Source organism: Choloepus didactylus, chromosome 7 (genome assembly GCF_015220235.1).
Source record: "Choloepus didactylus isolate mChoDid1 chromosome 7, mChoDid1.pri, whole genome shotgun sequence".
In the NCBI taxonomy this organism is placed as follows: Eukaryota; Metazoa; Chordata; class Mammalia; order Pilosa; family Megalonychidae; genus Choloepus; species Choloepus didactylus.
In genome coordinates this window covers 141,077,549-141,099,827 of record NC_051313.1, presented here as the reverse complement: position 1 = coordinate 141,099,827, position 22,279 = coordinate 141,077,549, and the positions used below count along the sequence as shown (strand labels likewise).

Below are 22,279 nucleotides of genomic sequence, written 5' to 3'. Positions count from 1 at the left end.
AGAACAAACTTGCCAACCACGAATTCTAAATCTGGCAAAACTCTTTCAAAAATGAGAGAGCAATTTAGACATACCTAGATTAAAAAAAAAAAAAAGCTGAGGGAGTTCGCCACCTCTAGACCGGCCCTACAAAATATACTAAGGAGAATTCTTCAAGTTGAAAGGAAAGCACACTAGACAATAGATTGAAGCCACATGAAAAAATAAAGATATCCTGTAAGGATAATGACATGAATAGAAATAAATACCAATAGTGTTGTATTTTTGCTTTGTAATTCCACTTTTTACTTTCTACAGGATCCAAAAGACAAAGACATAAAATATAATGAAAAATCCGTGGTTTTGAGCTGGTAAGTTATAAATATCTAATTTGTGATAAGAACTGCATAAAGGTGGGGGAAGGAGGGTTATAGGAACATAGTTTATGTATACTATTGAAGTTAAGTTGGTATCAAGGCATACAAGATTGTTACAGAGTTAAGAAATTAAATTTAAGCTCCATGATAGCTATAAAAAAATATAATCAGAGAACTGGCAAGTCATAGAGACAGAAATCAGAGTAGAAGTTGCCAAGGGCAGAAGGCAGGGGGAATGGGGAGTTAATGCATAATGGCTGCAGAGTTTTCTTTCAGAGATGGAAAACTTTTGTTAATGGAAGGTGGTGAGGGTACTGCAAAATTATGAATGTGATTAATTCCATTCATAGGGAGAGGTTGAGATGGGAAAGTTTATTCCATATATATGTTCCCACAATTAAAAACAAAACAAAACAAAATAACAACAAAAACAAGAAAGAACAACTAAAGAGGGAATGACAATTAAATACAATACATGATCCTGGATGGGAGCTAGCAAGGAGAAAACGTTCAAAGGGATTTTATTGGTACACACGAAAAAAATTGGAATATAGATTGTAAGTTTTATATAAATTAAGGTTTAATTTCTTGAACTTGATAACTGTACTTAAAGTGGTTATATAAGTGAATATACCTGTTCTTAGGAAATGTACATGGCAATATTATGTGTTCAAGGAGCATAATGTATACAAACTACACTCAGTGTTCAGAAAACGGATAGATAGATAGATAGATAGATAGATAGATAGATAGATAGGTATAACGATATGGCAGATGTGACAAAAAATTTAAATTGGTGGATCTGGTTAACTAGGGGTTGGGTATAGGGATATTCTGGAGTCCTCTTATGGGGTTTGGATTATTTTTGTAACTGTCCTCTAAGTTTGAATGTATTTCAAAATAAAAAAGTTAAAACATAATTAAAAAAAAAAAACATTTAAAAGAACAAAATTTGATTTTTTTTTTTTTTGTAGCATGACTTAAAACATGAGCTTATTGGAAAACAGCAAACATCTTATGGAGAGCAGTGAAAGTATATTTGGATAAGGATAGGATATTTGCTGACCAAATCAAAAGTGTTTTAATGAAAATTTGAAGAAAAAGAACAAAATTATCAGGAAAAAAAACAATAAAATCAATGACACTGATGACATAAGAAGACTGGGAGAAGAAGCACCAAATAATCCTTAAGAAAAATGAGCCAGGAACAATATTTCTGATCTCATTCATTTATATAATGAACCCTTATTGTACAACTATTATATGCTCAACAATGTACTAGACAAGAGGATTGATAAATGAGTGATTCATTAAATTAGTTGAAGTAATGAATGAAATCAACTCTATAGGCACCACTGGCATTTGGAGGGATAGACTGCACAGCTCATAAGACAATGGCAAGGTCTTCTTTATTCAGAAGAAACGTATTGGTAGAAGATGTTGACCTGAACATAAAGAAGAAGACATCTTTATGTCTCTCCACATCCACGACTGTAAGCCATGACAGACAGACTGCAGGTGCGGTGTAAAGGAGAGGGAAGTAAGAAGTAGGAGTAATGTGATTGTGAGAACTAACTGCACACCACCTGACCAGGTGGAAGAGAGAGATGATGCTTTGAGGTGCAGGCTATCAAATGTACACGGCAACTGGATGTAGTAGTGAATCTCCAGACATGCCAGAAGTCTGGCTTTCTTACAGTAACTCATTTATAATGTGCTTCTTTGTACATTAATTGCTCAAGAAGGTGCCATTAGAAATATTTTAACCAGAAATATTTCCAGAACTGGAAATAACTAGAACCTTACAAGAAATGATGGTTTATCAGTCCTTCTGACAGTCAAAGCAAAAGAAAAATCTAGAATGAAGGCAGACAACATAGAAATCTAGAAGGCAGATGACAAAATAAATATTAGGTATACACTTCAGAGACTGTTAAAGGGAAAGATGTTTAAGAAGAATAGGAAGATAAAAATATGAAACAACAAAAAAAGTATAACCCAAAGCAATCCAATCAAAAATCATTTTGATGAAGGAAAAAAATGTCAAAAGGAATCTGTACAACTACACAGGGAGAAGTTTATTATTAGAATTGCTCCTAAAAAACCTACATAAAAAAATGGAAGGGGAGAATATAACCAAGTACAGATGTAAAGATGGCTTTAATCTATCTGTGAGAAAATAGTTTTGAAAGAAAAAAAAGGAAAAGAAAAACTAGTTTCTGAAGTGAGCTGAAGTTTGCAAAAACACTTAAGCAGAATAATACAGGGGCTTTTAAAACCAACACTCTAAATGAAGATGAGCAGGCCAGACCTATTTTTTCAGTATTAATGTGACTTTTAGTAATATAAAAATATAAGACCAGGAGGGAAGATTTTTTCCTTTTATATTCTATAACACCTCAGTGTTATTCATAGCATATTCTTTTCTTATTAATAATTACTTCAAACTCCTCAATAAGCTTTTACATGCACTATCATGTTTAATAATAGTTAACTCTTTTCTAATAAGTTGCCATAAATTGGAAAATAGAATTCTGCATTCTCTACCTTCTTACTTAAGACATTTCAATGCTTTGTTTTGTGTAAGATTGGTTTGACATTTCTACAGCCCAACGGGAAGTTTCTATAACAAATTTTGTCCCAAATAAAGAAAACAATTTCAGGTGATTATTCAGGGACTTTTTCCCTCAGAAAATCATTTCTTTTTTATATATTTACAAACTGCATTCTCTTCACTGCTGACTTTATAGCTCAAGTCCTAGGCTATTGGACTAAAATTTCAGCTAGAATTTGGATGTTCTCACGTGCTCAACCTTAGAAACATAACTTCATTCTGACTCTCGGTCCAGCCCTTCCTCTTCCAGAAATCTGTGCACAATGTCTCTTGAGTTTCAGGGGTTTTTTGATCCTTAAAATTGAGGATATCTGCCATTATTATGATTTTGATTATGTTTTTCCCTAGTTAACATCCAGTAATAGAGCTTATATGATACCGTTTTTCCTCTATCCTTCTGTACACCTCCTTCTCTCTTACATTCCACATTTGACAATGTCTTGCTCTTTCCCTTTTTTCTGGATTCTTGATTTTATAATGAAAAAAAAAAAGGCAGGCAGAGAGAGGTTAAGTACCTTACGTGTCATGGTGAGGGGCTGGTTCCTAAGGAGTTGCCTTATTAGTGGACACTGATTCTTGCTGAATTGTATTATCTATATTTGTAGCATGTCATTATTAGGAGTTTCACTTTCCTAAGAATTGGCTGATCTTATAATTCAGTAATCTGGCTAAATTGTAGATTGAGTCACTTTCCCTAGTTGAGTTCTATTTTTCCAATATGCTATTTTTGCTACCTCTAAAAGTTACTGGGTGATGGCTAGGGCTACCCCAGAGGTGATTGTCATATTTGGATTATATGTTCCTTGGAAGGGAACAAAGCCCTTGAAAAATCTCTGAGAATTTATTTTATTTATCTCCTTACTTTATGTATCTAGGTTTTGACCCAATATCATATCATCTTTAACTATAAGGAAGAAAGTAGGTATAGATTTGTTTGAAAGAAACTATGAAGTATAGTGAGGAATAAATTTTTCTACACATTTTTCAGTTATCCTTTGAGTGAAGGAAAGAAAATCTACATCTAGACCTACATGTATTTTTTTTAAATAAATTCAAAGTTATAGGAATAGTTGCAAAAACAATACTAATCCCATACAAAGAATTCCATCATAACCTGACCCCCTCCCCTGGTAGCTCAATCCACCAACTTTAACATATTGTCACATTGCTATTTCTTTCCCTCCCTCCCTATCTATCATCCATCATCTATTGCTCTGTCTTCTGCACGTATGAGAGCTAGCTGCACACATCCTGGAACATACACTATAATTCACGTATATACTTCCCATGAACAAGAACATTCTTTTATGCAATCACATTAAGTGCAGCTAAGAAGTACAAGAGATTCAACAATGATACAAAGCTTACATTCTATATTTCCTTTACCTTATATCTCAACTGTGTCCCTTTGAGCCACCTGTCCTCTATCCTCCAATCCCATCCAAGTTCATCCTTAGCATTCAATTGTCATCTATTTAGACTTTTTTTTTTTTCAGTTGTGGAAACATATATACAGCCTAAATCTTCCCACTCCACCCCCTCCCTAGCCTTCCATTAGTGGGATTAATCACATTTAGAATGTTGTAATGCTCTTTCCCACCATCCATTACTAGAAATTTCCCTTCACCTCAAACAGCAACTCCACACTCATTTCTTAACTCCGCATTGCCCCTTCCCCCATTTCTCTTAACCCAAACTCTACATTTCATCTCTATGGTTATATTCTCTGATAATTTCTTTGTGTTTGCTGTGGGGGTTAAAATGAACCTCTTAAATCCATATTAATCTCTTTCTAGACCTTTACCCTTCTCTTCCCCTTCTGGGACACCAATGAGTCTTAAGTTTGGACGTTTTATTTTATCTATTGTATCCCTGAGATCCATTTCAATTTTTTCAATTTTTTTCTCCATTCTTTCTTTTGTTCTTTCATTTTCTGTTCTGTGGACTTCTAAGACACTGAGATGTTGTTCGACTTCCTCTAATCTTGTATTGTGAATATCCAGAGTCTTTTTAAATTGGCCAACAGTTTCTTTTATTTCCATGAGATCTTCTATTTTTTTATTTACTCTTGCAATGTCTTCTTTATGCTCTTCTAGGGTCTTCTTTATGTCGCTTATATCCTGGGCCATGGTCTTCTTGATGTCCTTTAAATCCTTTGCCATGTTTTCGTTCCTCGATTGTAGTTCTTTGATTAATTGTGCGAGGTACTGTGTCTCTTCCAATATTTTGATTTGGGAGTTTGGAGTTGGATTCTCCATATCATCTGGTTTTATCATATGCATTAAGATTTTCTGTTGTTTTTGGCCTCTTGGCATTTGCTTTGCTTAATAGGGTTCTTTCAAGTTGTAAAAAAAGATACCGATCTAATTTTTCAGAAACACAGTTTGTTGGCATACACTTTCTCTAACTAACCAGCAGATGGCGTCTGTGAGTCACCTATACACCTCCAGTCAGTTCTCCCAAACTCTGTCTCTGTGGTGTGTGGAGAAGTGATTCTTGTGGGGTTCAGTTGGAGAACTCAGTTTGGGTGTGTTGCTGGAGCCATCCACCCTGAATGTGGGGCGTGTGTATAGGTGGCCAGGGAGGAAGGGCAGTTTTAATATTCAAATCCCCCAGGTTCCCGGAGATTCAAGGCTGCCGCAAGAGTCTAAGCCTTCATTTCAGTTTTGCCCCAGATTTTCTGTCACTGACCCACACACCACTGGCATTGACATAGCTTCCCTGGGTTTTCCAAGTGGGCCTCCCTTCTCAGCTGTGATCTTCCAGGACCTCTGCTGAGGGAAGGCTGTGCACCTCATCCCTCAAGCTAAGCCCCGGGCCGCTGGGCTGTGCAGGGAGGCTGTCTGTCTGATGCAAATATTAGCTTATGATTCTTGACTGGTGTAAGTTCTGAATGAAAGGCAGACAGTAAAGCTGGGCCCCGCTCCTTTCCTCTTTAGAGAAGATAGATGCCTTAGGGGGAGGTCATTAGCATTTCAATGGTCTCTCTCTGCCTGTGCCACACCCTTGTCTGGGTCACAGAACTGGGAATTCAAAATGGCCAAGGCTTTCTCCACTGAGTTGAAAAAGGAACAGAGCTAGTCCGAGGAGACCCTCTGGCTTTCCAAGGTTAGTCGTCACCCAAAGCCTCTGTCTACTTGTTGGGGATTCGCACCTCGTAGTGAGCAGTTCACACTCGCTAATTAAAACCCCAGCTGGAGCTTAGCTGAGCTATATTCACTTGCTGGGAGAAAGCTTCTCTCTGGCACCACGAGGCTATGGGGGAGGGGTCTCCTGATTTGGATCCGCAGTTCTTACTTACAGATTTTGTGCTGTGATCTTGGGCATTCCTCCCAATTCATGTTGGTGTGTGATGATTGGACATTCATGTCTGTTGTCCTGCAGTTATTCTGGATTATTTACTAGTTGTTTCTGGGTTTTTTTTTTTTTCAGTTGTTCCAGGGGGACTACTTAGCTTCCACTCCTCTCTATGCCGCCATCTTAGATCTAGACCTACATATTATGAAGAATACTTTAACCAAAGAGGGAAGGTGGGTATTTGGTGGGAAACTTTTGTTATGTGTCGGGAGCCTGTGCTCTCTGTCCCCATTTTGTCAGCCCCCAAGTCATCAAAGAGTCAAGTGGCAAATGCTCCTTGGAAGGGGGGAGAGTATGGGAGAAAATTGGGAAAAATGAGGCCACTAGTGCAGAGACCTGGTCATTAGTCCAAAAAGATAGTTTCTTCCAGATAATGTCCCAAAATAGAATGGAAGCTGGAGGAGAAAGAACAGCCAGAAAGAAACAATGCTGTAAAAATGCTTTATCTAGAAAATGTTAGCCCTCCCTGACTCATCTTGAAACAAGTTTGGAAAAAATAGTCTTTAAACAAGCTACTTTGCAGTTCACAAGATCTTTTCCACTTTGTAGCAAGATAATGTGCTTTATATGAACATTATCAGTTTCAAAATTCACTAACTCATGTTTCCCTGCCTTCCCAGGAAGGATCTGAGCTAAGAACTGGGCCACAGCTCAGTGCCTGATCCCTTTTTCCTTCTTCCTCTCTTAGAAACATATCTTCCATACTGCTTTCCCTGAAGTCCTGCTATGTTTTGAAATTAAGCTTATACCTCCTGTATGCCTTCATTTTATTCCTTTTTTCTTTCCTCCACTTTTCTCTAAAATAAATCACCAGAATATGGGAGTAACAAGCACAGCTGTATCACTCCTCATTCTTTGTGAGTCATACGTAGGAAAGAAATGTAGTTCAATAACCTTTTTGACTTACCTCACTCTCCTTGTTAAAAACCACACTTAGGGAAACACCAGTAATCAATGAATGTTAAGTGATATTAACACAAAGTATGCAGGAGTTTTTAAAGTTTCACAGAAAAAAAAACATTTTTAAAGACACCAATTTCCAGAAAAAAATATTCCTGTAATCACTCAAAAAGTTTTGTTTTGGTTTTTAAATCAAAAGAACAAATGAAAAAAAGTACAAATTCCAAATGAAACAAAACATTGAATATATTCCGGAGCTTGCGAAATAAAATTTGCATTTTAAAATGAATCCAAATGCCCCTTTCTTAAAAGTAACCCATTTTTCCCCAATTATTTTTTTCATGATGACAACCAGTAATAAGCATTCTTTCCTCTTTTTTCACTGCTTCCTCATATTTGGGGAAAAATTATTTGAAGAGAAATTTACAATAATTTTACTGCTGGAGGTAGGCAGTAGATGGGACTAAAAGGAATGATCCTTTTATTTACTCTTTTCTTTTGGAAGGAAGAGATGAGAAGACACATAGGAAGCAAGAGAACTTTTCCATAATGCTATATTGAATTATTTTTCCTGCAAATGGCTGGGTCCAAAAGGGAGGTTTACACAATGTGGGAATAATTTGAATTCATTTAATATTTTCTAATACAAACAAAATCCAGGCCTTTTAACAGTGACATAGTCCACACAATGAACTGTCAAAATCATTTGAGCTTATGTTCTAGGAAGGAGTTCTTCATGGCTCCTGTGGTTTATTTTACCATCATCTTTTTCTTTCAGTGCCCCCATGGTCATCCTTAGGCCTCCAAAAATCCCCATGTGAAAACTAGAGACATTCTCCATTCTAGTGTCACACTACAGGGACACTGGGAATATTAACCACATATGTCACCTGCACAATCTTTCTTTCTTTCATCATCATTTACCATCTGGTCCCAATGAAATTGTAAATTCAAGAACCAAACCATCCCATTGAATTCCCTTCTCTTTCCTATCTAATTTCCTCTCCTTTGCCACAAATCCCTATGAGCCCAGAGTACTTTAAATCCTCTCATCTTTGAAGATCCTTCTTACTATTTGGTAAAATTCACATTTAGCCTCTCATTCCATGATTATTTCTTGAATCTTTAGTACCTAACATCATCAGAGCCCTAGTCATCTTGTAGGTACCTCAGCTTTCCCCCACTTAGTGATTGTCTTCCTCTCTCCCTTCCCTCCCTCCTTTCCTTCGTAGCATTTTACTTTGGTGTGTGTTTTTCCCCCTTCTGGTGCTTTTTTATTAATCTCATGTCAGTCTATTGACTTGTGAATATAAAGCACATCTTATATTTACACTGTAATACACAAAATTATTTCTGGCAAGCAGTGGGGGCTCAATATACATGTGTGCATAGTTAGAGAAAATGAATAATAGAATCTTTCTAATTTCAGATTTCTAATATAAAAATTAATTTAAAACTGTTTTTTGGATACTCTCCTAGAGCAGTGGTCTAAATTTTAGCAAAGTACCAAAGAGGACACCAGAAGATTCTTGCTTATATTTGCCCTTATGTATCAGATACACAAGAAACTCTTAAAAGAGAGAAAAAAAAAGTACCATCATCAATTAAAGCCACAGAAAGAGTTCTGAGAGCAGTGAACTCAACCAGACATCTTACTGAAAGTCACACTCGCATGCAGTTTGCTTAAGAAAACATGAAAGCAACCATCAAATTAAACGGAACCTGCCCTCTAAAATGTTTCTTTGTCCACCCCATTCAGATGATGGAAAGAGTGGTTAGAATGAACATAACTTAGCTTAAATGAAGTGACACCACTCCACTCATCCTCAAGTGATTTCTTTTTGTCCCTTTTTGTCTTTTTAGATCCAGATGTCATGAATGACATGAATGACACAGAACTAAAATTAAAGACAAAAAGATGGAGAGACAGCCATGGACTGTCACATTTTTCTGGTCTTATGAAATATTATTACTCTCCCATTCCAATTTATAGGTTCCTGTGTGTGTGTGTGTGTCAATGAAAACACTCAGAGAAGATATTTAAAATCAAAGAAGGGGTGGAGAGAAGATGAAGGTCAGCTGTAGAAACACTGCAGCAATAATCTGAGGGAAGGGTCAACTAGGACCCTTTCTGGATGCAAACTCCTGTTTGTCTGTATCCCAAATTAGTTAAGCTGGATCTTAAATTTGGGTCCTGGTGGAGGACAGATGTAACACAATGGGAAATCGAGGCCATGATGCATGAGAAAAGATAGTCTGTTACTGACAGGTCCTGGGGGTGGGAGGAGGGGGCTATGAGGAGTCCATGATCAACTTGGGGTATTTGACCAGCAGGTTGGAGCACACAGGCAGAGCGGCAGGGACCTGTAGGCTCATGCTTTTACTGTGGTCCAGGGTTATAAGATTTTCTGTGGAAGTCAAGGATTGGTTAGTTTAAAGCAAATGTGTGGAAAGGGAAAGGGACTGGGAGTAACAAGGGTGGTGGGGTTGATGAGTTATCATTTGGGAGCAGCTTTGGGTTCTGGGTGAGGGGTGGGGTGGGGTGGTGGTGGCCGCAGATGCGGGTTTGGGCTCTGGGGGAGTTTATGCCCCAGGGTTGGAAGCTGCTTATTAACTAGGACAAAGGTCAGTGTTGATGCAAGTGGCTTGGCCAAAGTAAGATGGATGCTGAGGCAGCACACAAAAAATTTGATAGTTACAATAGTCTGGATGCTGGATGCCAGGACAGCTGTATCTTTGAGGTGCATCCATATGACTGTTTTCATTTTACTTTATTGTGGTAATATATATAGGACATAAAATTTGCCATTTTAACCATTTTCATGTGTACAATTTAGTGGCATTAATTACATTCACAATGTGCTACCATCACCACCTCCATTTCCAGAACTTTTCCATCACTCCAAAAAGAAACTCAGTACCCATTAAATAATAACTACCCCAACCCCTCCTCCCAGTCCACAGTAGCCTCTAATCTGCTCTCTGTCTCTGTGAATGTGCCCATTCTAGATATTTAATATAAGTGGAATCATACAATATTTGCCCTTTGTGTCTGACTTATTTCACTTACCATAATGTTTTCAAGGTTCATCCACGGTGTCCCATGTAACAGAACTTCATTCTTTTTAATGGCTGAATAATATTCCATTGTATGCATATACCATTGATCTGCTGACTTGGGTTGTTTTTCACCTTTTGTCTACTGTAAAAATGTACAGGTGGCACACAAATATTGCAAAAAATTGTGAATAAAGGAGATTTGGGAAATGCTAGGTTAGAGAACTGGACATGTTCTTTTCAACTTTTTAAGCCACTTTCTCTCTGTTACTGTACCTTAGATGAGTGTACCAGAAATGGAGTTGCATACGTTATATGTTTTTAAAATGCATAAGATGAGTCCATCCTGAACATCATCATATTTCCTTTGCTAAATCAACCATGGCTTTTTCTGCTGTAGGGAGAAGTTGTATTTGCTCATGAACGGGGGTGTGTAATATGTCACAGGGGTAATGACTGAGGTGTACCATCTTTTACAACATTGCTAAACAAAGTAGAAACGGAACAGTGATGGAAACAGTTCTCAGTGGCACAGAGAGCTTCACCTTGCCTACTATAAACCAGTTCCTCATTCTTCATGCTGTCGTCAAGAAACCGAACAACCTAGCAGCTCTTCGGCTTTTCCAGAGCTAAATGTAACATCTCATACCAAATTTACAGGCTTGGCAAAGTTGCTGGCAACGTTGCAAATTTTATTACGCAAAAGTTGAGAAAGAGCAAAGCTGAAGAGTGCTAAGAATTGTATACTTTGCTACTGTGTAATATCTGTATTTGAGGCTCAGGCTGTTTTATTTATAGATATCTATTAATACATGGTAGGAGATACAAAAAGAAACATACAGAAAAATAACTTTATCACACAGTTTCCAGGATCCAAGTGTAACATAAAAAGCAAGAACAGCAACAGCAAACTGTTCTATTGGGGGGGGAAGGCATCTTCTTTACCTCTTCTCTCCCCTCCCTTTCCTCTCCTCTCTGAGGACTGTAGCTGCAAAGAACTTTTCCCTCCCAGTTCTTGGAGGGATGGGGTGGGGTGGGGGGAGTTGTGGGGAAGGGGGAGAGCAGGGACCTCAACATATATTCCTTTGTCCAGCTCTTTTAACCTCCTCCTCTCCTACCCCCATCTCTAAGCAATGCCTTAAAGTGGGGGAGAGGTAGGAGCATCCAGCAGCTAGTAAAACTGGTTTGTTGGGGTTCTTTCCCCACGTCCCCTCCCCCCCCATACTTGGGAAATTGTTTTGTTGGACAGCTGTCTGGCAATGCCTCAGCTGCCTTCCCTGGGCTTGAGTGGGGTTTTCCCTTTCTCCCTCAAGAGGAAAAGGGGCTGCTGCAGGAGGTAGAAATGGAGAAAAGGACAGAGAGGCAGAGAGGATCTCCCCCAACCCCCCAGACATACCAAGAAAGAGGAATGGAAATAAACACAATGCTAACAAGTCTTGGCAGCTCAGGATTCAAAGAGGTGGGGATGACACTGCATTCACTTGAACAGAGCCCCCAAATCCCCCCACTCCTGGGGTGAGGGGGTTAATGAAGTATTGCCCACTTGCTGTATTTATCATTCAAACACATTCACAGGATGACACAGACCAGAGAGAAGGGGAGGGAGGAGGTGGGAAGGCGCGCGGGCAGTTTCCTTTTGCTTCAGGGCTCCACGTGATTGTTGGGTGCTGCTGGCACCCACAGGGGCAGTCTCTACAGGCTGAGGGTGGGGTGAGGGAGAGATGGGCTGCCTTGATGGAGTTGACCCAGGCTGGGCCCCAGAGGACACTGGGGAGGGCAGAGCAGTCATTTCCGGAGAGGAGCCGAAGACAAGTTGGTTCCGACTGTAGCCAGTGTCTTGCCAACGTTGCCAGGAGGTTAAAAAAGTGGAGGGGGGATTCTTGCCAAGACATATGCCCTTGTGCTGGGGGAGAGCCTGTCCCCCCATGAATGTGGCACCAGCTCTCCTCCCCTTTCCTCTCCTTTCCCTGTGGTCTGCTGGGGGAGGGGGAGGGGGCAGGGGGTGGCAGACACTGGCCCGAGCTGAGGCTGGCACAGCTTGCTTCCTGCTCGGCGCCGCCCGGTCCTAGGGGGGAGCTGTGCCCTCTCTGGGGCCCCAGGGCTGGGTTGGGGTTAGAGCATGGAGGAGGCAGAGCGCCCAGGCAGAGGCCCCCGGGGATTGGGTGGAGGCATCTCTGGGTGTGTGTGGGAGGGAGGGTTCCTGCCTCGCCCTCACCCCTGTCCCCGTCACCAGTTCTTGCTGTAGTGGCTTGCTTAGGGGACGGATCCTGATGTGGGGCTGACACTGTTTCTCCCCAACTGTGATTTTCAGGGAGGTCCAGGGGGCTCATGTGTGTCCAGTTGCACAGCATCAGTGTTTGGATAAGATCTGTCCCTTGGATTCTAGGAGTGAAGGATTAAGAGAGAAGGAGGGTGGAAATAGTTCCAGGATCCTCTTCTGTTGCTCAAATATGGGTCGCGTTTGAATCCCAACCCCTGAGAAAATTGAAGTCAAACAAGATGAGGACACTGGAAGAAGCATCTATCTGATAAGAGTCTTGAGGTACTTGAGAGAGAATTTTTCTTCTTGTGGAGGGAAGATACTCTAAATTTATCCCATAGGGTTTTGGATAAAAGTGGAGCTAAGTCTTATTTCATGCACTGTGAGAACTTTGGTGGAGCACATCAGTTCTGTAGGCCTCAGTTTTCCCATCCAAAAAATGGGGCTAAATGAAAAACCCAATGTTCTAAATTTGTGTTTTGCTTTCTACAGTCAAGCAGACTGTCACCTCTCCAGTAACTGCCCTGTAGCTCTCTCAGGGAGTATTTCAAGGTTAAATAGACAGGAAATTGCTTTGAAAATATAAACACATTATTAAATGTGAGGTATTTATCTGATTCCCTTGTTCAGCATGGGCATTTCCTCCTCCCCAACACCACTCACCTTGCGAGTTCCCCTAATCCCGTGCAAGAACACCCCTTTGCCCTAAATGAAGAAGTCAAAGGAAAAAAAGACCCAGGACAGAGGCCCTGTGTAGGGAGTAAATGGAATATTCTAAGGTGCAAAGCCTCCCCTGCCCCCCTTCCTATATTAGGTGTTCTTCCCTGCCCTTCCTCTGCCCTCAACACAGGTTTCCTCCTGAAATTTAGAAGCCAAAGCTCTTACTTTTTCAATAAAACGCCAGCCCTTGCAGCTCTTCATCTCCCCCTGGTGTTCCTCTCTTGTCTTGTCTTAAGATGGTATTGACAGGGAAAGGATCAGGGAAGGATCAGGATGGACTCAGAAAAGGGCTTTTGGGGGGCTTCTAATCAGTGCTGATGAAAAGACTGGGTATGTGTCTGAAGGTGCTATGATTTTTTTTTTTTAAGTTCTCCTTCCTTCCTCACTCATCTTTTCCACTGTGGACACAATATGCACTTTGACACACACACACAAAAAGACTTGGGGGAGGGGGCTTGAAGTAAGATAAAAGAAGGTTGATCTGCCAAAACAATTTAGAATAAGGGGAAAAGTGAGGAGGGGGCGCATTCCCTTGTTTGATCAAGAAATCGGAGAGGCATAAAAGGAAAACGAAGTGAACAACAATTAAAAAAAAATTCCCCGCACACAACAATACAATCTATTTAAACTGTAGCTCATACTTTTCATACCAATGGTATGAGTTCTTCTGGAGTCCCTCTTCTGATTCTTGAACTCTGGGGCTGGCAGCTTGCAAAGGGGAAGCAGACTCCGGCACTGCACGGGCAGGTTTACCAAAGGTCTCTAATGGGTATTTTCTTTTTCTTAGCCCTGCCCCCGAATTGTCTGACGGCGTCTGCCTCTGAAGTTAGCAGTGATTTCCTTTAGAGCCTGGCCTTATCTCTGGCTGCACGTTGCCTGTTGGTGACTAATAACACAATAACATTGTCTGGGGCTGGAATAAAGTTGGAGCTGTTTACCCCCACTCTATAGGGGTTCAATATAAAAAGCCAGCGGAGAGCTGTCCAAGCCAGACGCGCTTCTGCATCTGCGCTGGGACGGGAGCCGACCGGGTCCTCGGGTCTCCCGCGTTGTCCCCGCCGTGTCCGCCGCCGCGCGTGTCTTCAGACCGCTCCCACTGCCCTCACTCTTGGCAGAAAGTTCTTTTTCTTCCCAGTAAAGGCTTCTTGGGCTGAAGGATAACTTTGAGATCTGAACCATCAGAAGCGCTTTGAGGGAACTGAAGTTGTTTGGCTTCGTTTTCCTTTGCGTTTAGTTTGCAGGGAAGGTTTTTTGATCCCCTTTTTTCAGAATGGATTATTTCTCCATGATTTTCTCCCTGCTGTTGGTGGTCTTCCAAGGAGCTCCAGAAACAGGTAGGCACATCGGCTTGTAAATCTCTGCATGTTATTAGCTTCTTATCCACCTTAATGTTTTTCTTGCTTCTGTCTCCCCCCCCCCCCCCTTCTTTTTACTATTGCAGCTCAGTTATCAAATGCTTGGGAATTACTGCTCAAAGCTACTTAGATTCCTAGTGGAAAAATTAAAAATTCTTCTATTGAATGCAATTGCTCACATGGCATAAAGATAACATTTATTATTATTCTTTTCTTTAATAACTCAAGAAGACTAAAGCAAAATATAATTTAACCAAATGTGTATTTGCAATATATGTTTGTACAAGTACATAGGGTATATGGGAAAGTATATCTTATTCAAACACTGTTTTAATAGTGTGTTAACTTGTAAAATATTTAAATGTTTCAGTTTGAAGCCAAGAAATTTTGTCCAAGTCATTCAAGGAACCTATGAGCAGTAAAAAATCACCTGCAAAACAGTCTGTTGACTAACCCTCCCAGGTGGTTTCTGGGTGAGAGCAGATGCTTTCTCTAAAATTTGTCATTATTGATTTCAGGCTTCTTTTGGCAGGTTTTTGGCACCCAAGACGGTGCAAACTCTATTTTCAGTTTTGTCCACCTGTCTTGGGAGGGGAACTAGGATAAATCTTGCCTACTTAAGGATTTAGATAGTATGTGTGTATCTGCTCATTGCCCCCTTTTAGGGTCAATGGACTTTTTTTTTTTTTTTTTTGTCTTTTCATGACCCTGACTAAAGAGAAAGGATGTCAAGGGAAAGAAAATCCTGGAATGTGCCTGATCATTTGAAATGTACAAAATTAGGCAGATAAGCTGCATGGCTAAATTGTCTGCAGGAAGGAGAGGGCTGACGAGGCAGTGCTCCGTTTGGAAGGGGGAGGCAGCTTACTCCACTCATGCAGAGTTGCTCCAGGGATTCTGAATTCAAGATCTACTGAGAATCGACTAGGTCCCTGGAGCTGCTACTCAGTTTAACCTGAGATCAGTGGTTTCTGTGGGGTTTACTGCCTCAAATGAATGTAGCAGAGCTCATTTATCTTCTCCCTCTAATTGTCTTGCCAATGCCCTGGCTCTCTGCCTAATTTTAAGAGGTGTATCTCATCTGCATGCAAAGTGGCAGGTACCTACCTAAAACGGAAGCTTCTCTGGAATGGGCAAGTGGCTCAGAAGCTAGATAAAGGCAGTGGGATTTATTTACTTTCAGAGTTTTGGTCATAAGCCAATTTGAAGCCACTGTGGGTTGGGCTCTCCCACTAAGCACCATGCAGAACCCAACCCAAATTGCTAACAGGCAACATTTCCAAGCATTTCCTTGAAGGCAGCTTCAAGGGAGCTGATAAGTCCCTTTTCACATGTTTGTCTTCTCTGCATTTATATAATTTCCCTGAAGGCAGATAAGGCTGTGGGAGTAAAGGTGAAGTCATGTTGAAGGAAGAAAAAAATACAGAGCTTTCTTTTTTTCCCCTGCTGTTTTGTGTTTCTTGCTGAAGGCAGGCTGTATGCTCCATCTGCTTTTATCTGCTCTGCTTGATCTGGCATAAATACCATGAGCATTTGAGACCTTCGCCCACTGACCTGCCCTTTCTCTCTCCAGCAGTCTTGGGCGCCGAGCTCAGCGCAGAGGCTGATAATGGAGGGGAGAACCCCTCTCCCACTGCACCCTGGCGACCCCGCCGGTCCAAACGCTGCTCCTGCTCTTCTTTAATGGATAAAGAGTGTGTCTACTTCTGCCACTTGGACATCATCTGGATCAACACTCCCGAGTGAGTCTCTAGAGGGCATCGTAACTCTAGTCATTCACCGCTTCACACGAGATTGGAGACAGTTACTATCACTACTTTTCTAGGGATCTCCTGGTTGGGATTCTGAAGGTAGCATTTCTGACAACATGTAAATCCCTCAGTGGGGCCACTTCCCCTGCCCACCCACCATTCCTGAAAACAACAGGGCAGCCTGGATCTTAGCAACAGAGGGGAAGGTCTTCTGAGGCACTGAAGCTCTGGTTTCTCATTACAGGATAGATGGAATGAGCTGACGACATGTGGGTGGCTGCCGCACATTTCAGACTAGAAACTTTAAGCAGGGGCTGGAGGTGGGGGTGACTCGCAGGGGAGAGGTTCTCTCAGTGGAATAGGACTGGGTTCAGGGAATAAGTTCCCGAGGTCATACATGGGTTAGTCCAACCTGTGCTTTCCCATGGGAAGGCAGAGTCTAGAGAGACAGAAGGGGTTACAGAGAGTTATAATTCAATCCCTTCATTTTACTTCTGGAAAAACTCAAACCCAAAATGTTAAAGTCACTTGTGCAAGAATGAGTTTATTGAGGGGTTAGATCTAGATCCTGGATCTCCTACTCCCTCTGTACTTTCCCTTTAGAAAAGCCCATTTCAAGACAGAAAAAGAAATAGGTTCTGTAGGTTTCTCTGCCACCTCCAGAGTGAAGAAAAACAGTTCTCCCTTTTACCCCCTGAATACCAGTTTCAGCTCTCAGGAGCTGTCACAAACAAAAACACAGTTATTGTATCTACATTGCCCCATGAGGGTGAAGGATGACCAAAATACAAACAAAATCAAATCAAACCAAAAAGACAATGAGCCTAATACTTTGTTAGGAGATACTTCCAAGGGGAAAACATTATTTCTTAGGTGAGAATAAAAATGTGCCTCCGCCTGCCTTCTCATCATAATTATGATTCGAAATGAAAATGGATTTTAATGATCTTTTTGAGTTTGGCATTGAAGTTCTCTCTCCTCAAATAGCTGTTAGAAAAGGAAGAAAATATGAGACACCAAAGCCGAGATGTCATAATTCTGGACAAAAAAAGATGCTGCTGGTGTCAAGAAGTTGTTGAACCTTGTTAAGGGTTGAAATGGCATTCCACTGAATTGGAAAAACTGGTTTTCTCCTGGTTGGATGGACATATGTTCCTGATCAGGCCATCCTTCACTCTCCTGAGTATACCACCAAGCTCTGTATAAGCTCCTTGTGTTCCCAGTGGAATGAGTTTGCCCCCAAAGAATGTGTCATTTTGAAGATTATTAATTATGCTAATATCCATTTTTCCTGTCTTTTGATAACAGGCACATCGTTCCTTATGGACTTGGAGGCCCTTCTCGGTCTAAGCGATCCTTAAAGGATTTATTTCCTACAAAGGCAGCGGACCCCAGGAATAGATGCCAATGTGCTAGCCGAAAAGACAAGAAGTGCTGGAATTTTTGCCAAACAGGAAAAGAACTTTGGTGAGTAGAAACACCTTTGCTTTTCAACAGTTTTACAGTCTTCTGACCTTCTTCCTGCTTTAACACTGGCTAAACTCTTGTTTCTAAGAGATTCACGGAGTTATCAAGTGTCAAGGTAAAACTGAAGATACCATTGCTCAATAGTTTTTCCCTGTGTCTATTTTAACAGGACCCAAGACACTATGGAGAAAGGCTGGAATACCCATAAGAAGGGAAGAGATTGTTCCAAACTTGGAGAAAAGTGTTTTCATCAGCAGCTAGTGGAAGGAAGAAAAATGAGAAGGTAAGAGGCTCACAAGAACAGCCAGTTCCAGTCATCGATGGTTTAGGAACTACTCCCCCAAGCCATTTTTATCGTGTTGGGGGAAAGGCTTAAATGAAAATAAAAAGGCTATCCTCATATTCTGTAGATTAAAAAGAACAAACGAATCCTCAGATATTTTCTTGATGGCTTTAAATGTAACCTGCTGCCCACTACACACTTTGGCGACCTCAGCACACTAATGTCATCAGCCCACTTAATCTAAAGGTGGATTTTCCAAGCAAAATATATCCAGAATTAGTCATTTGTTCCTGTCCAATCTTCATCTCTCTGAGTCAATGTCCTTACTGCATTCCCTGAGAAGTTATAAATCATTTCAGGGAGAGGGTTTTTTTCTTTTTCTAAATCAAAGTTCCACATATAATCACATTCTTCAAAAAGGAGCAGTTATTCAAGTGGTCAAAAGGAAAAGAAGTTGTTAGGCAGGGTTGATGAGATTTAGAATTCACCATTTTGGGGGTTTATTTATATACTGTTAATAGGGAAATACATTTGCTGGAGAACCAATGTCATTTCATAAAGCTCTCTTGTTTCCTAGTCAGTCATGAGCTGGGGGCAAAGAAGTGGTCTAGGTTAAAAAAATGCAGCCAGGCCTGTGGTGGTGAACCTTCACAACCCTAGACATTTTGGAATTCACAAGCTCAAGGGAGGAAACATGTTTTCAGATCTGTCACATGCTCTACATTTTCCTATTATGGTCCATGGAAACTTTTCCTAGAAATCCATTGGCAAGAAGTTCTGTGATTAAAGTGTTCTGATTCAGAGCACAGGCCTGGCAATTATGAACAACTTGAGTTGTTTACTACTGATTTGTGGGACAGCCTTCAGCTGTCTGTGCCTTCATACCTGCCATTTTGGTTTCCATATTTCTGAACTAAGGCCAGTAATTCCTCCACCAGACCACAGGATTATTTAAATTACAGTTTCTGAACATACTTGGAAATCACTTTTTCTATTAGTTTGTCTCCTATCAACTGTTAAGTCAGTATAACAGTTCTTTTCTTTTTCCTTCTTGTGCAAAAAGGAAAAAAAATATATATATATATATGCCTGCAAAAAATTTTTTAACTTGCCATAAAATATTTATTTGGCTTGAACCCACCTGTATGCTTCCTCTCTTTTTCAGTCTTTCATTTCTTTCTATTACCTCCTGTCTTATGTGATTAAGAAGATGCCCATGACTATTGGAAACTTATGCTGAATTTCATCATACTGAGTGCCATGGTGGTGGTGGTTGGGCTGGAGCTACAGAAGAAAGAGAATATCTTTAGTTTATCTGAAAATTGTATTTAATGCTCAATTTCCCTTAGATATGACCTCTCCCCACTCCCCACCCACACACACATCCTGAGCATAAGAGCCAGGTTTTATTTTCATGCTGGTAATAGATACCACTTGAGGTTTTATCAAAGGGTAGCCTGGTATTGTGGTTGGTGGTGAAAGTTCAAGAACCAGATTCGGATTTGGTTGTGTCAGTGTCTAATTCTAGATGTTTCTTTTGCCAGGAGTGAGGTTTATTTCATGACATTTGTTTTCTCTTGTCTTGTTTTAATAGGTTGGAGGCCATCAGCAACAGCATCAAAACATCTTTTCGTATTGCAAAGTTGAAAGCTGAGCTCTACAGAGAGAAAAAAGTGACCCATAACCGAACACACTGATGGCAGATCATCTGGGCCCTCACTTGGGAGGGTCATGTGGCCAACTCTACACTGTCTCCACACTGGGACTGGAGCAAGAGCATCCTCCTTGCTTAGGCCACGTCTTGTTCCAGACTGGCAAAGGACCAATGTTCTACTTCTAAACACTGCAAGAAAGGTTATGGAGTTCCCCAGTCTGCTTTCACTGGCTGCCATCAGTGGTGGCTGCTTTCATTGCCTCAGTCTCTCCTTGTTTAGGAAAACAGCAGAAGACCCAGAAAAAGCAAAGAGAAAGTGACTTGAGAATTAGGGTAGTGTCCTCCAGAGTGAGGAGGGGTGCTTTGGCATGAGGGTGGGGTTTCTGAAGAGAGTCGGAAAGGAGTGCTTGAGTCTGACTCAGGCATCTGGCACACTGCAGGGAGAAACTCCAAAGTTCCATGCAAAGTTTTTCTAAGGAATGCACAAATTGAAAACACACTCAAAGGACAACGACGAGAGTTTAAAAAAGAAAAAAAGACTTTGTTTTTTTAATTCATAAAATTGCAAAACTGAAAGAAACTGTTACTACTGTAAATCGGGATGCGTTTCATGAAAACGAGTCTACCTCACCTGTTTTGCACTCTCCGGAAGTATTTTACCACCTTGTTTTGCCTTTAATTATTGCTTCCCCAAACTCTTCCCCTTCTACAGTCCATCCCCAGTTACCCCCATACTATATCCTAGCCTCATAAAAGTCTGGTCTAATGTATCAGTAGTAGATATAACATTTTCATGATAATCTACTAGCTCTGATCCATAAAAGAAAAGGTTATTGAATCAGGGTATTACCTTGTCCTGATTTTTGGAAACACAATGTATAGAGTTGTTTTTGAAAGACAGTGAAAAGTACATGCTTGTTATGCTTTGAAGCAGTGAAATTATTTTCCTTTATGTAACTGGCTAATGGAAGAGGTTGGATTAAATTTTGATGTACTTATATTTTTATAGATATTTATATTCAAACAACTTATTCCTTATATTTACCATGTTAAATATATATTTGGCCAGGCCATATTGGTCTATGTATTGTTTATATATATTTCTGAATGAAATTGGAGAAGAAATGCTTTGTTTTGCCTGTCAAGGTAATGACTGTAGAAAAATAAATATTTTTCCCTACTGTATTGATTTTGTTCTGAAATTCCTAAGGAGCGGACTACATTGGTAAAAAGTATAAGGGGAAATGGTTAAAGATGGTTTCCTACAAAGGTGGCAATTAGAAGGGAAATGGTCTAGGCTAATTAAAAAAGGAGCTTGATCTATATCTTAAAAGTTACTTTTACATTACATTAAGGTAGGAAAAAAAAACCAAAAAAACAGCTTAATACCTCCATTCTTTCACCTGAATAGCACCCTTCTGCTTCCGTTTCACCTAAACACCCTCCAGGGACTCCATCCATTTACTTTGCTTGGGCTATTAGACAGAATCCGACAGTTTAAGCTGATGATGTGATGAGAGGTATTTTCTCTGTATTAATGGACAGAGATCCACACCAGAGTTCCTTTTAGAAAATGGCCTTCTTGGAGTAGCAGGGCTGCCAATGGCTTTTGATCAGATCAAATCAAGTATTTTCTTTATTAATGTTGCATATCATTCTTCTTCATGGTAGCCAGGACTGCCCACCTGCCCTGCAGGGAGAGGTACCAGGTGCTGATTCTAGGTCACCGGCCTTGCAGCCTCCCCTTCTTCCACCTTGTCTGACCTTCGCTGGCCTTCCTAAGCCACTGGAGAGAACAGTATTGTGAATGGATGTGACCAACAGATGCTCATCAGAGCTTGACCAGCCTTTGAGAATTTTCACCACCTGTCAGTCAACAAATATTAGCACACAGTGATCAGTGGCATTTGAGGGGTGGCACATCTGTGGGGGTTCAGGTGTCTGGGCAAGCACGGCCAATGTCCTGAGCAGAGTTTCCTTCCTTACTGGCCTTTTTCATCTCTCATTTCGTTTTTCAAAAAGGGTATCGCTTAATGAAGCTCACCTTTTCTAGCAAACTGTTTCTCAGTGTGTGGGTCTCAAGGGGATTGTGGAGTTTGGCCCACACTGACAAAATACTTGGTCTGAACTTAGCCACTATTTAATCTTGAGCAAACCACTCCATCTCCTTGCATCATCTGTCTCCTCATCAGTTAAATGAAGGAATGGGAGACTTTCTCTAATAGCTCCAAGAAAGAGTCTGAGATCACAGGACGAAGACACGGTGGAATGGGAAAGTGAGGATCTGGGTCTAACACATTTCAGGGGGAGGTGGGGTGAGGGAGAAGTCACTGAGGGAAAACAGTTCAAAGGACAGCAAAGCAAGTAGGGATGGAAAGTGTTTTATCAGCCAGACCTTTAAATCCTCTTCCTCCAAGCTTCCTGCTTCGGTACCTGGCAAGAAAAGTGAAAGGCACGAAGCAGCTACTCTAGGGCATGAAGGTCAGCAGCAAAATAAGTTGTGAG

The 22,279-nt window shown here is 40.8% G+C and overlaps 1 protein-coding gene and 1 long non-coding RNA gene across 4 annotated transcripts in view; one reads left to right on the top strand and one right to left on the bottom strand.

Moving 5' to 3' along the window:
- The window catches only part of LOC119540046, a 142,496-nt gene that overhangs the window by 57,839 nt on the left and 62,378 nt on the right, over positions 1-22,279 (bottom strand). The window lies entirely within an intron of this gene.
- Positions 14,137-20,303, top strand: EDN1 (endothelin 1). 2 transcript variants are annotated; one of them, XM_037844027.1, is made up of 5 exons: positions 14,137-14,598; positions 16,196-16,361; positions 17,679-17,837; positions 18,007-18,120; positions 19,715-20,303. In XM_037844027.1, exons 1-5 carry the CDS (start codon positions 14,535-14,537, stop codon positions 19,815-19,817), a joined length of 606 nt encoding a protein of 201 aa, XP_037699955.1. In that variant the 5' UTR covers positions 14,137-14,534; the 3' UTR covers positions 19,818-20,303. The 2 variants fall into 2 exon arrangements, with proteins under 2 accessions (XP_037699955.1, XP_037699953.1); XM_037844025.1 differs by having other exon boundaries at positions 14,168-14,598; positions 16,193-16,361.

Coding starts and splice junctions, on each gene's coding strand:
- EDN1 (XM_037844025.1), top strand. CDS start 14,535: ATGGATTATTTCTCCATGATTTTCTCCCTGCTGTTGGTGGTCTTCCAA. Junction 14,599..16,192: donor CCAAGGAGCTCCAGAAACAG/GTAGGCACATCG, acceptor TTCTCTCTCCAG/CAGTCTTGGGCGCCGAGCTC. Junction 16,362..17,678: donor ATCTGGATCAACACTCCCGA/GTGAGTCTCTAG, acceptor TTTTGATAACAG/GCACATCGTTCCTTATGGAC.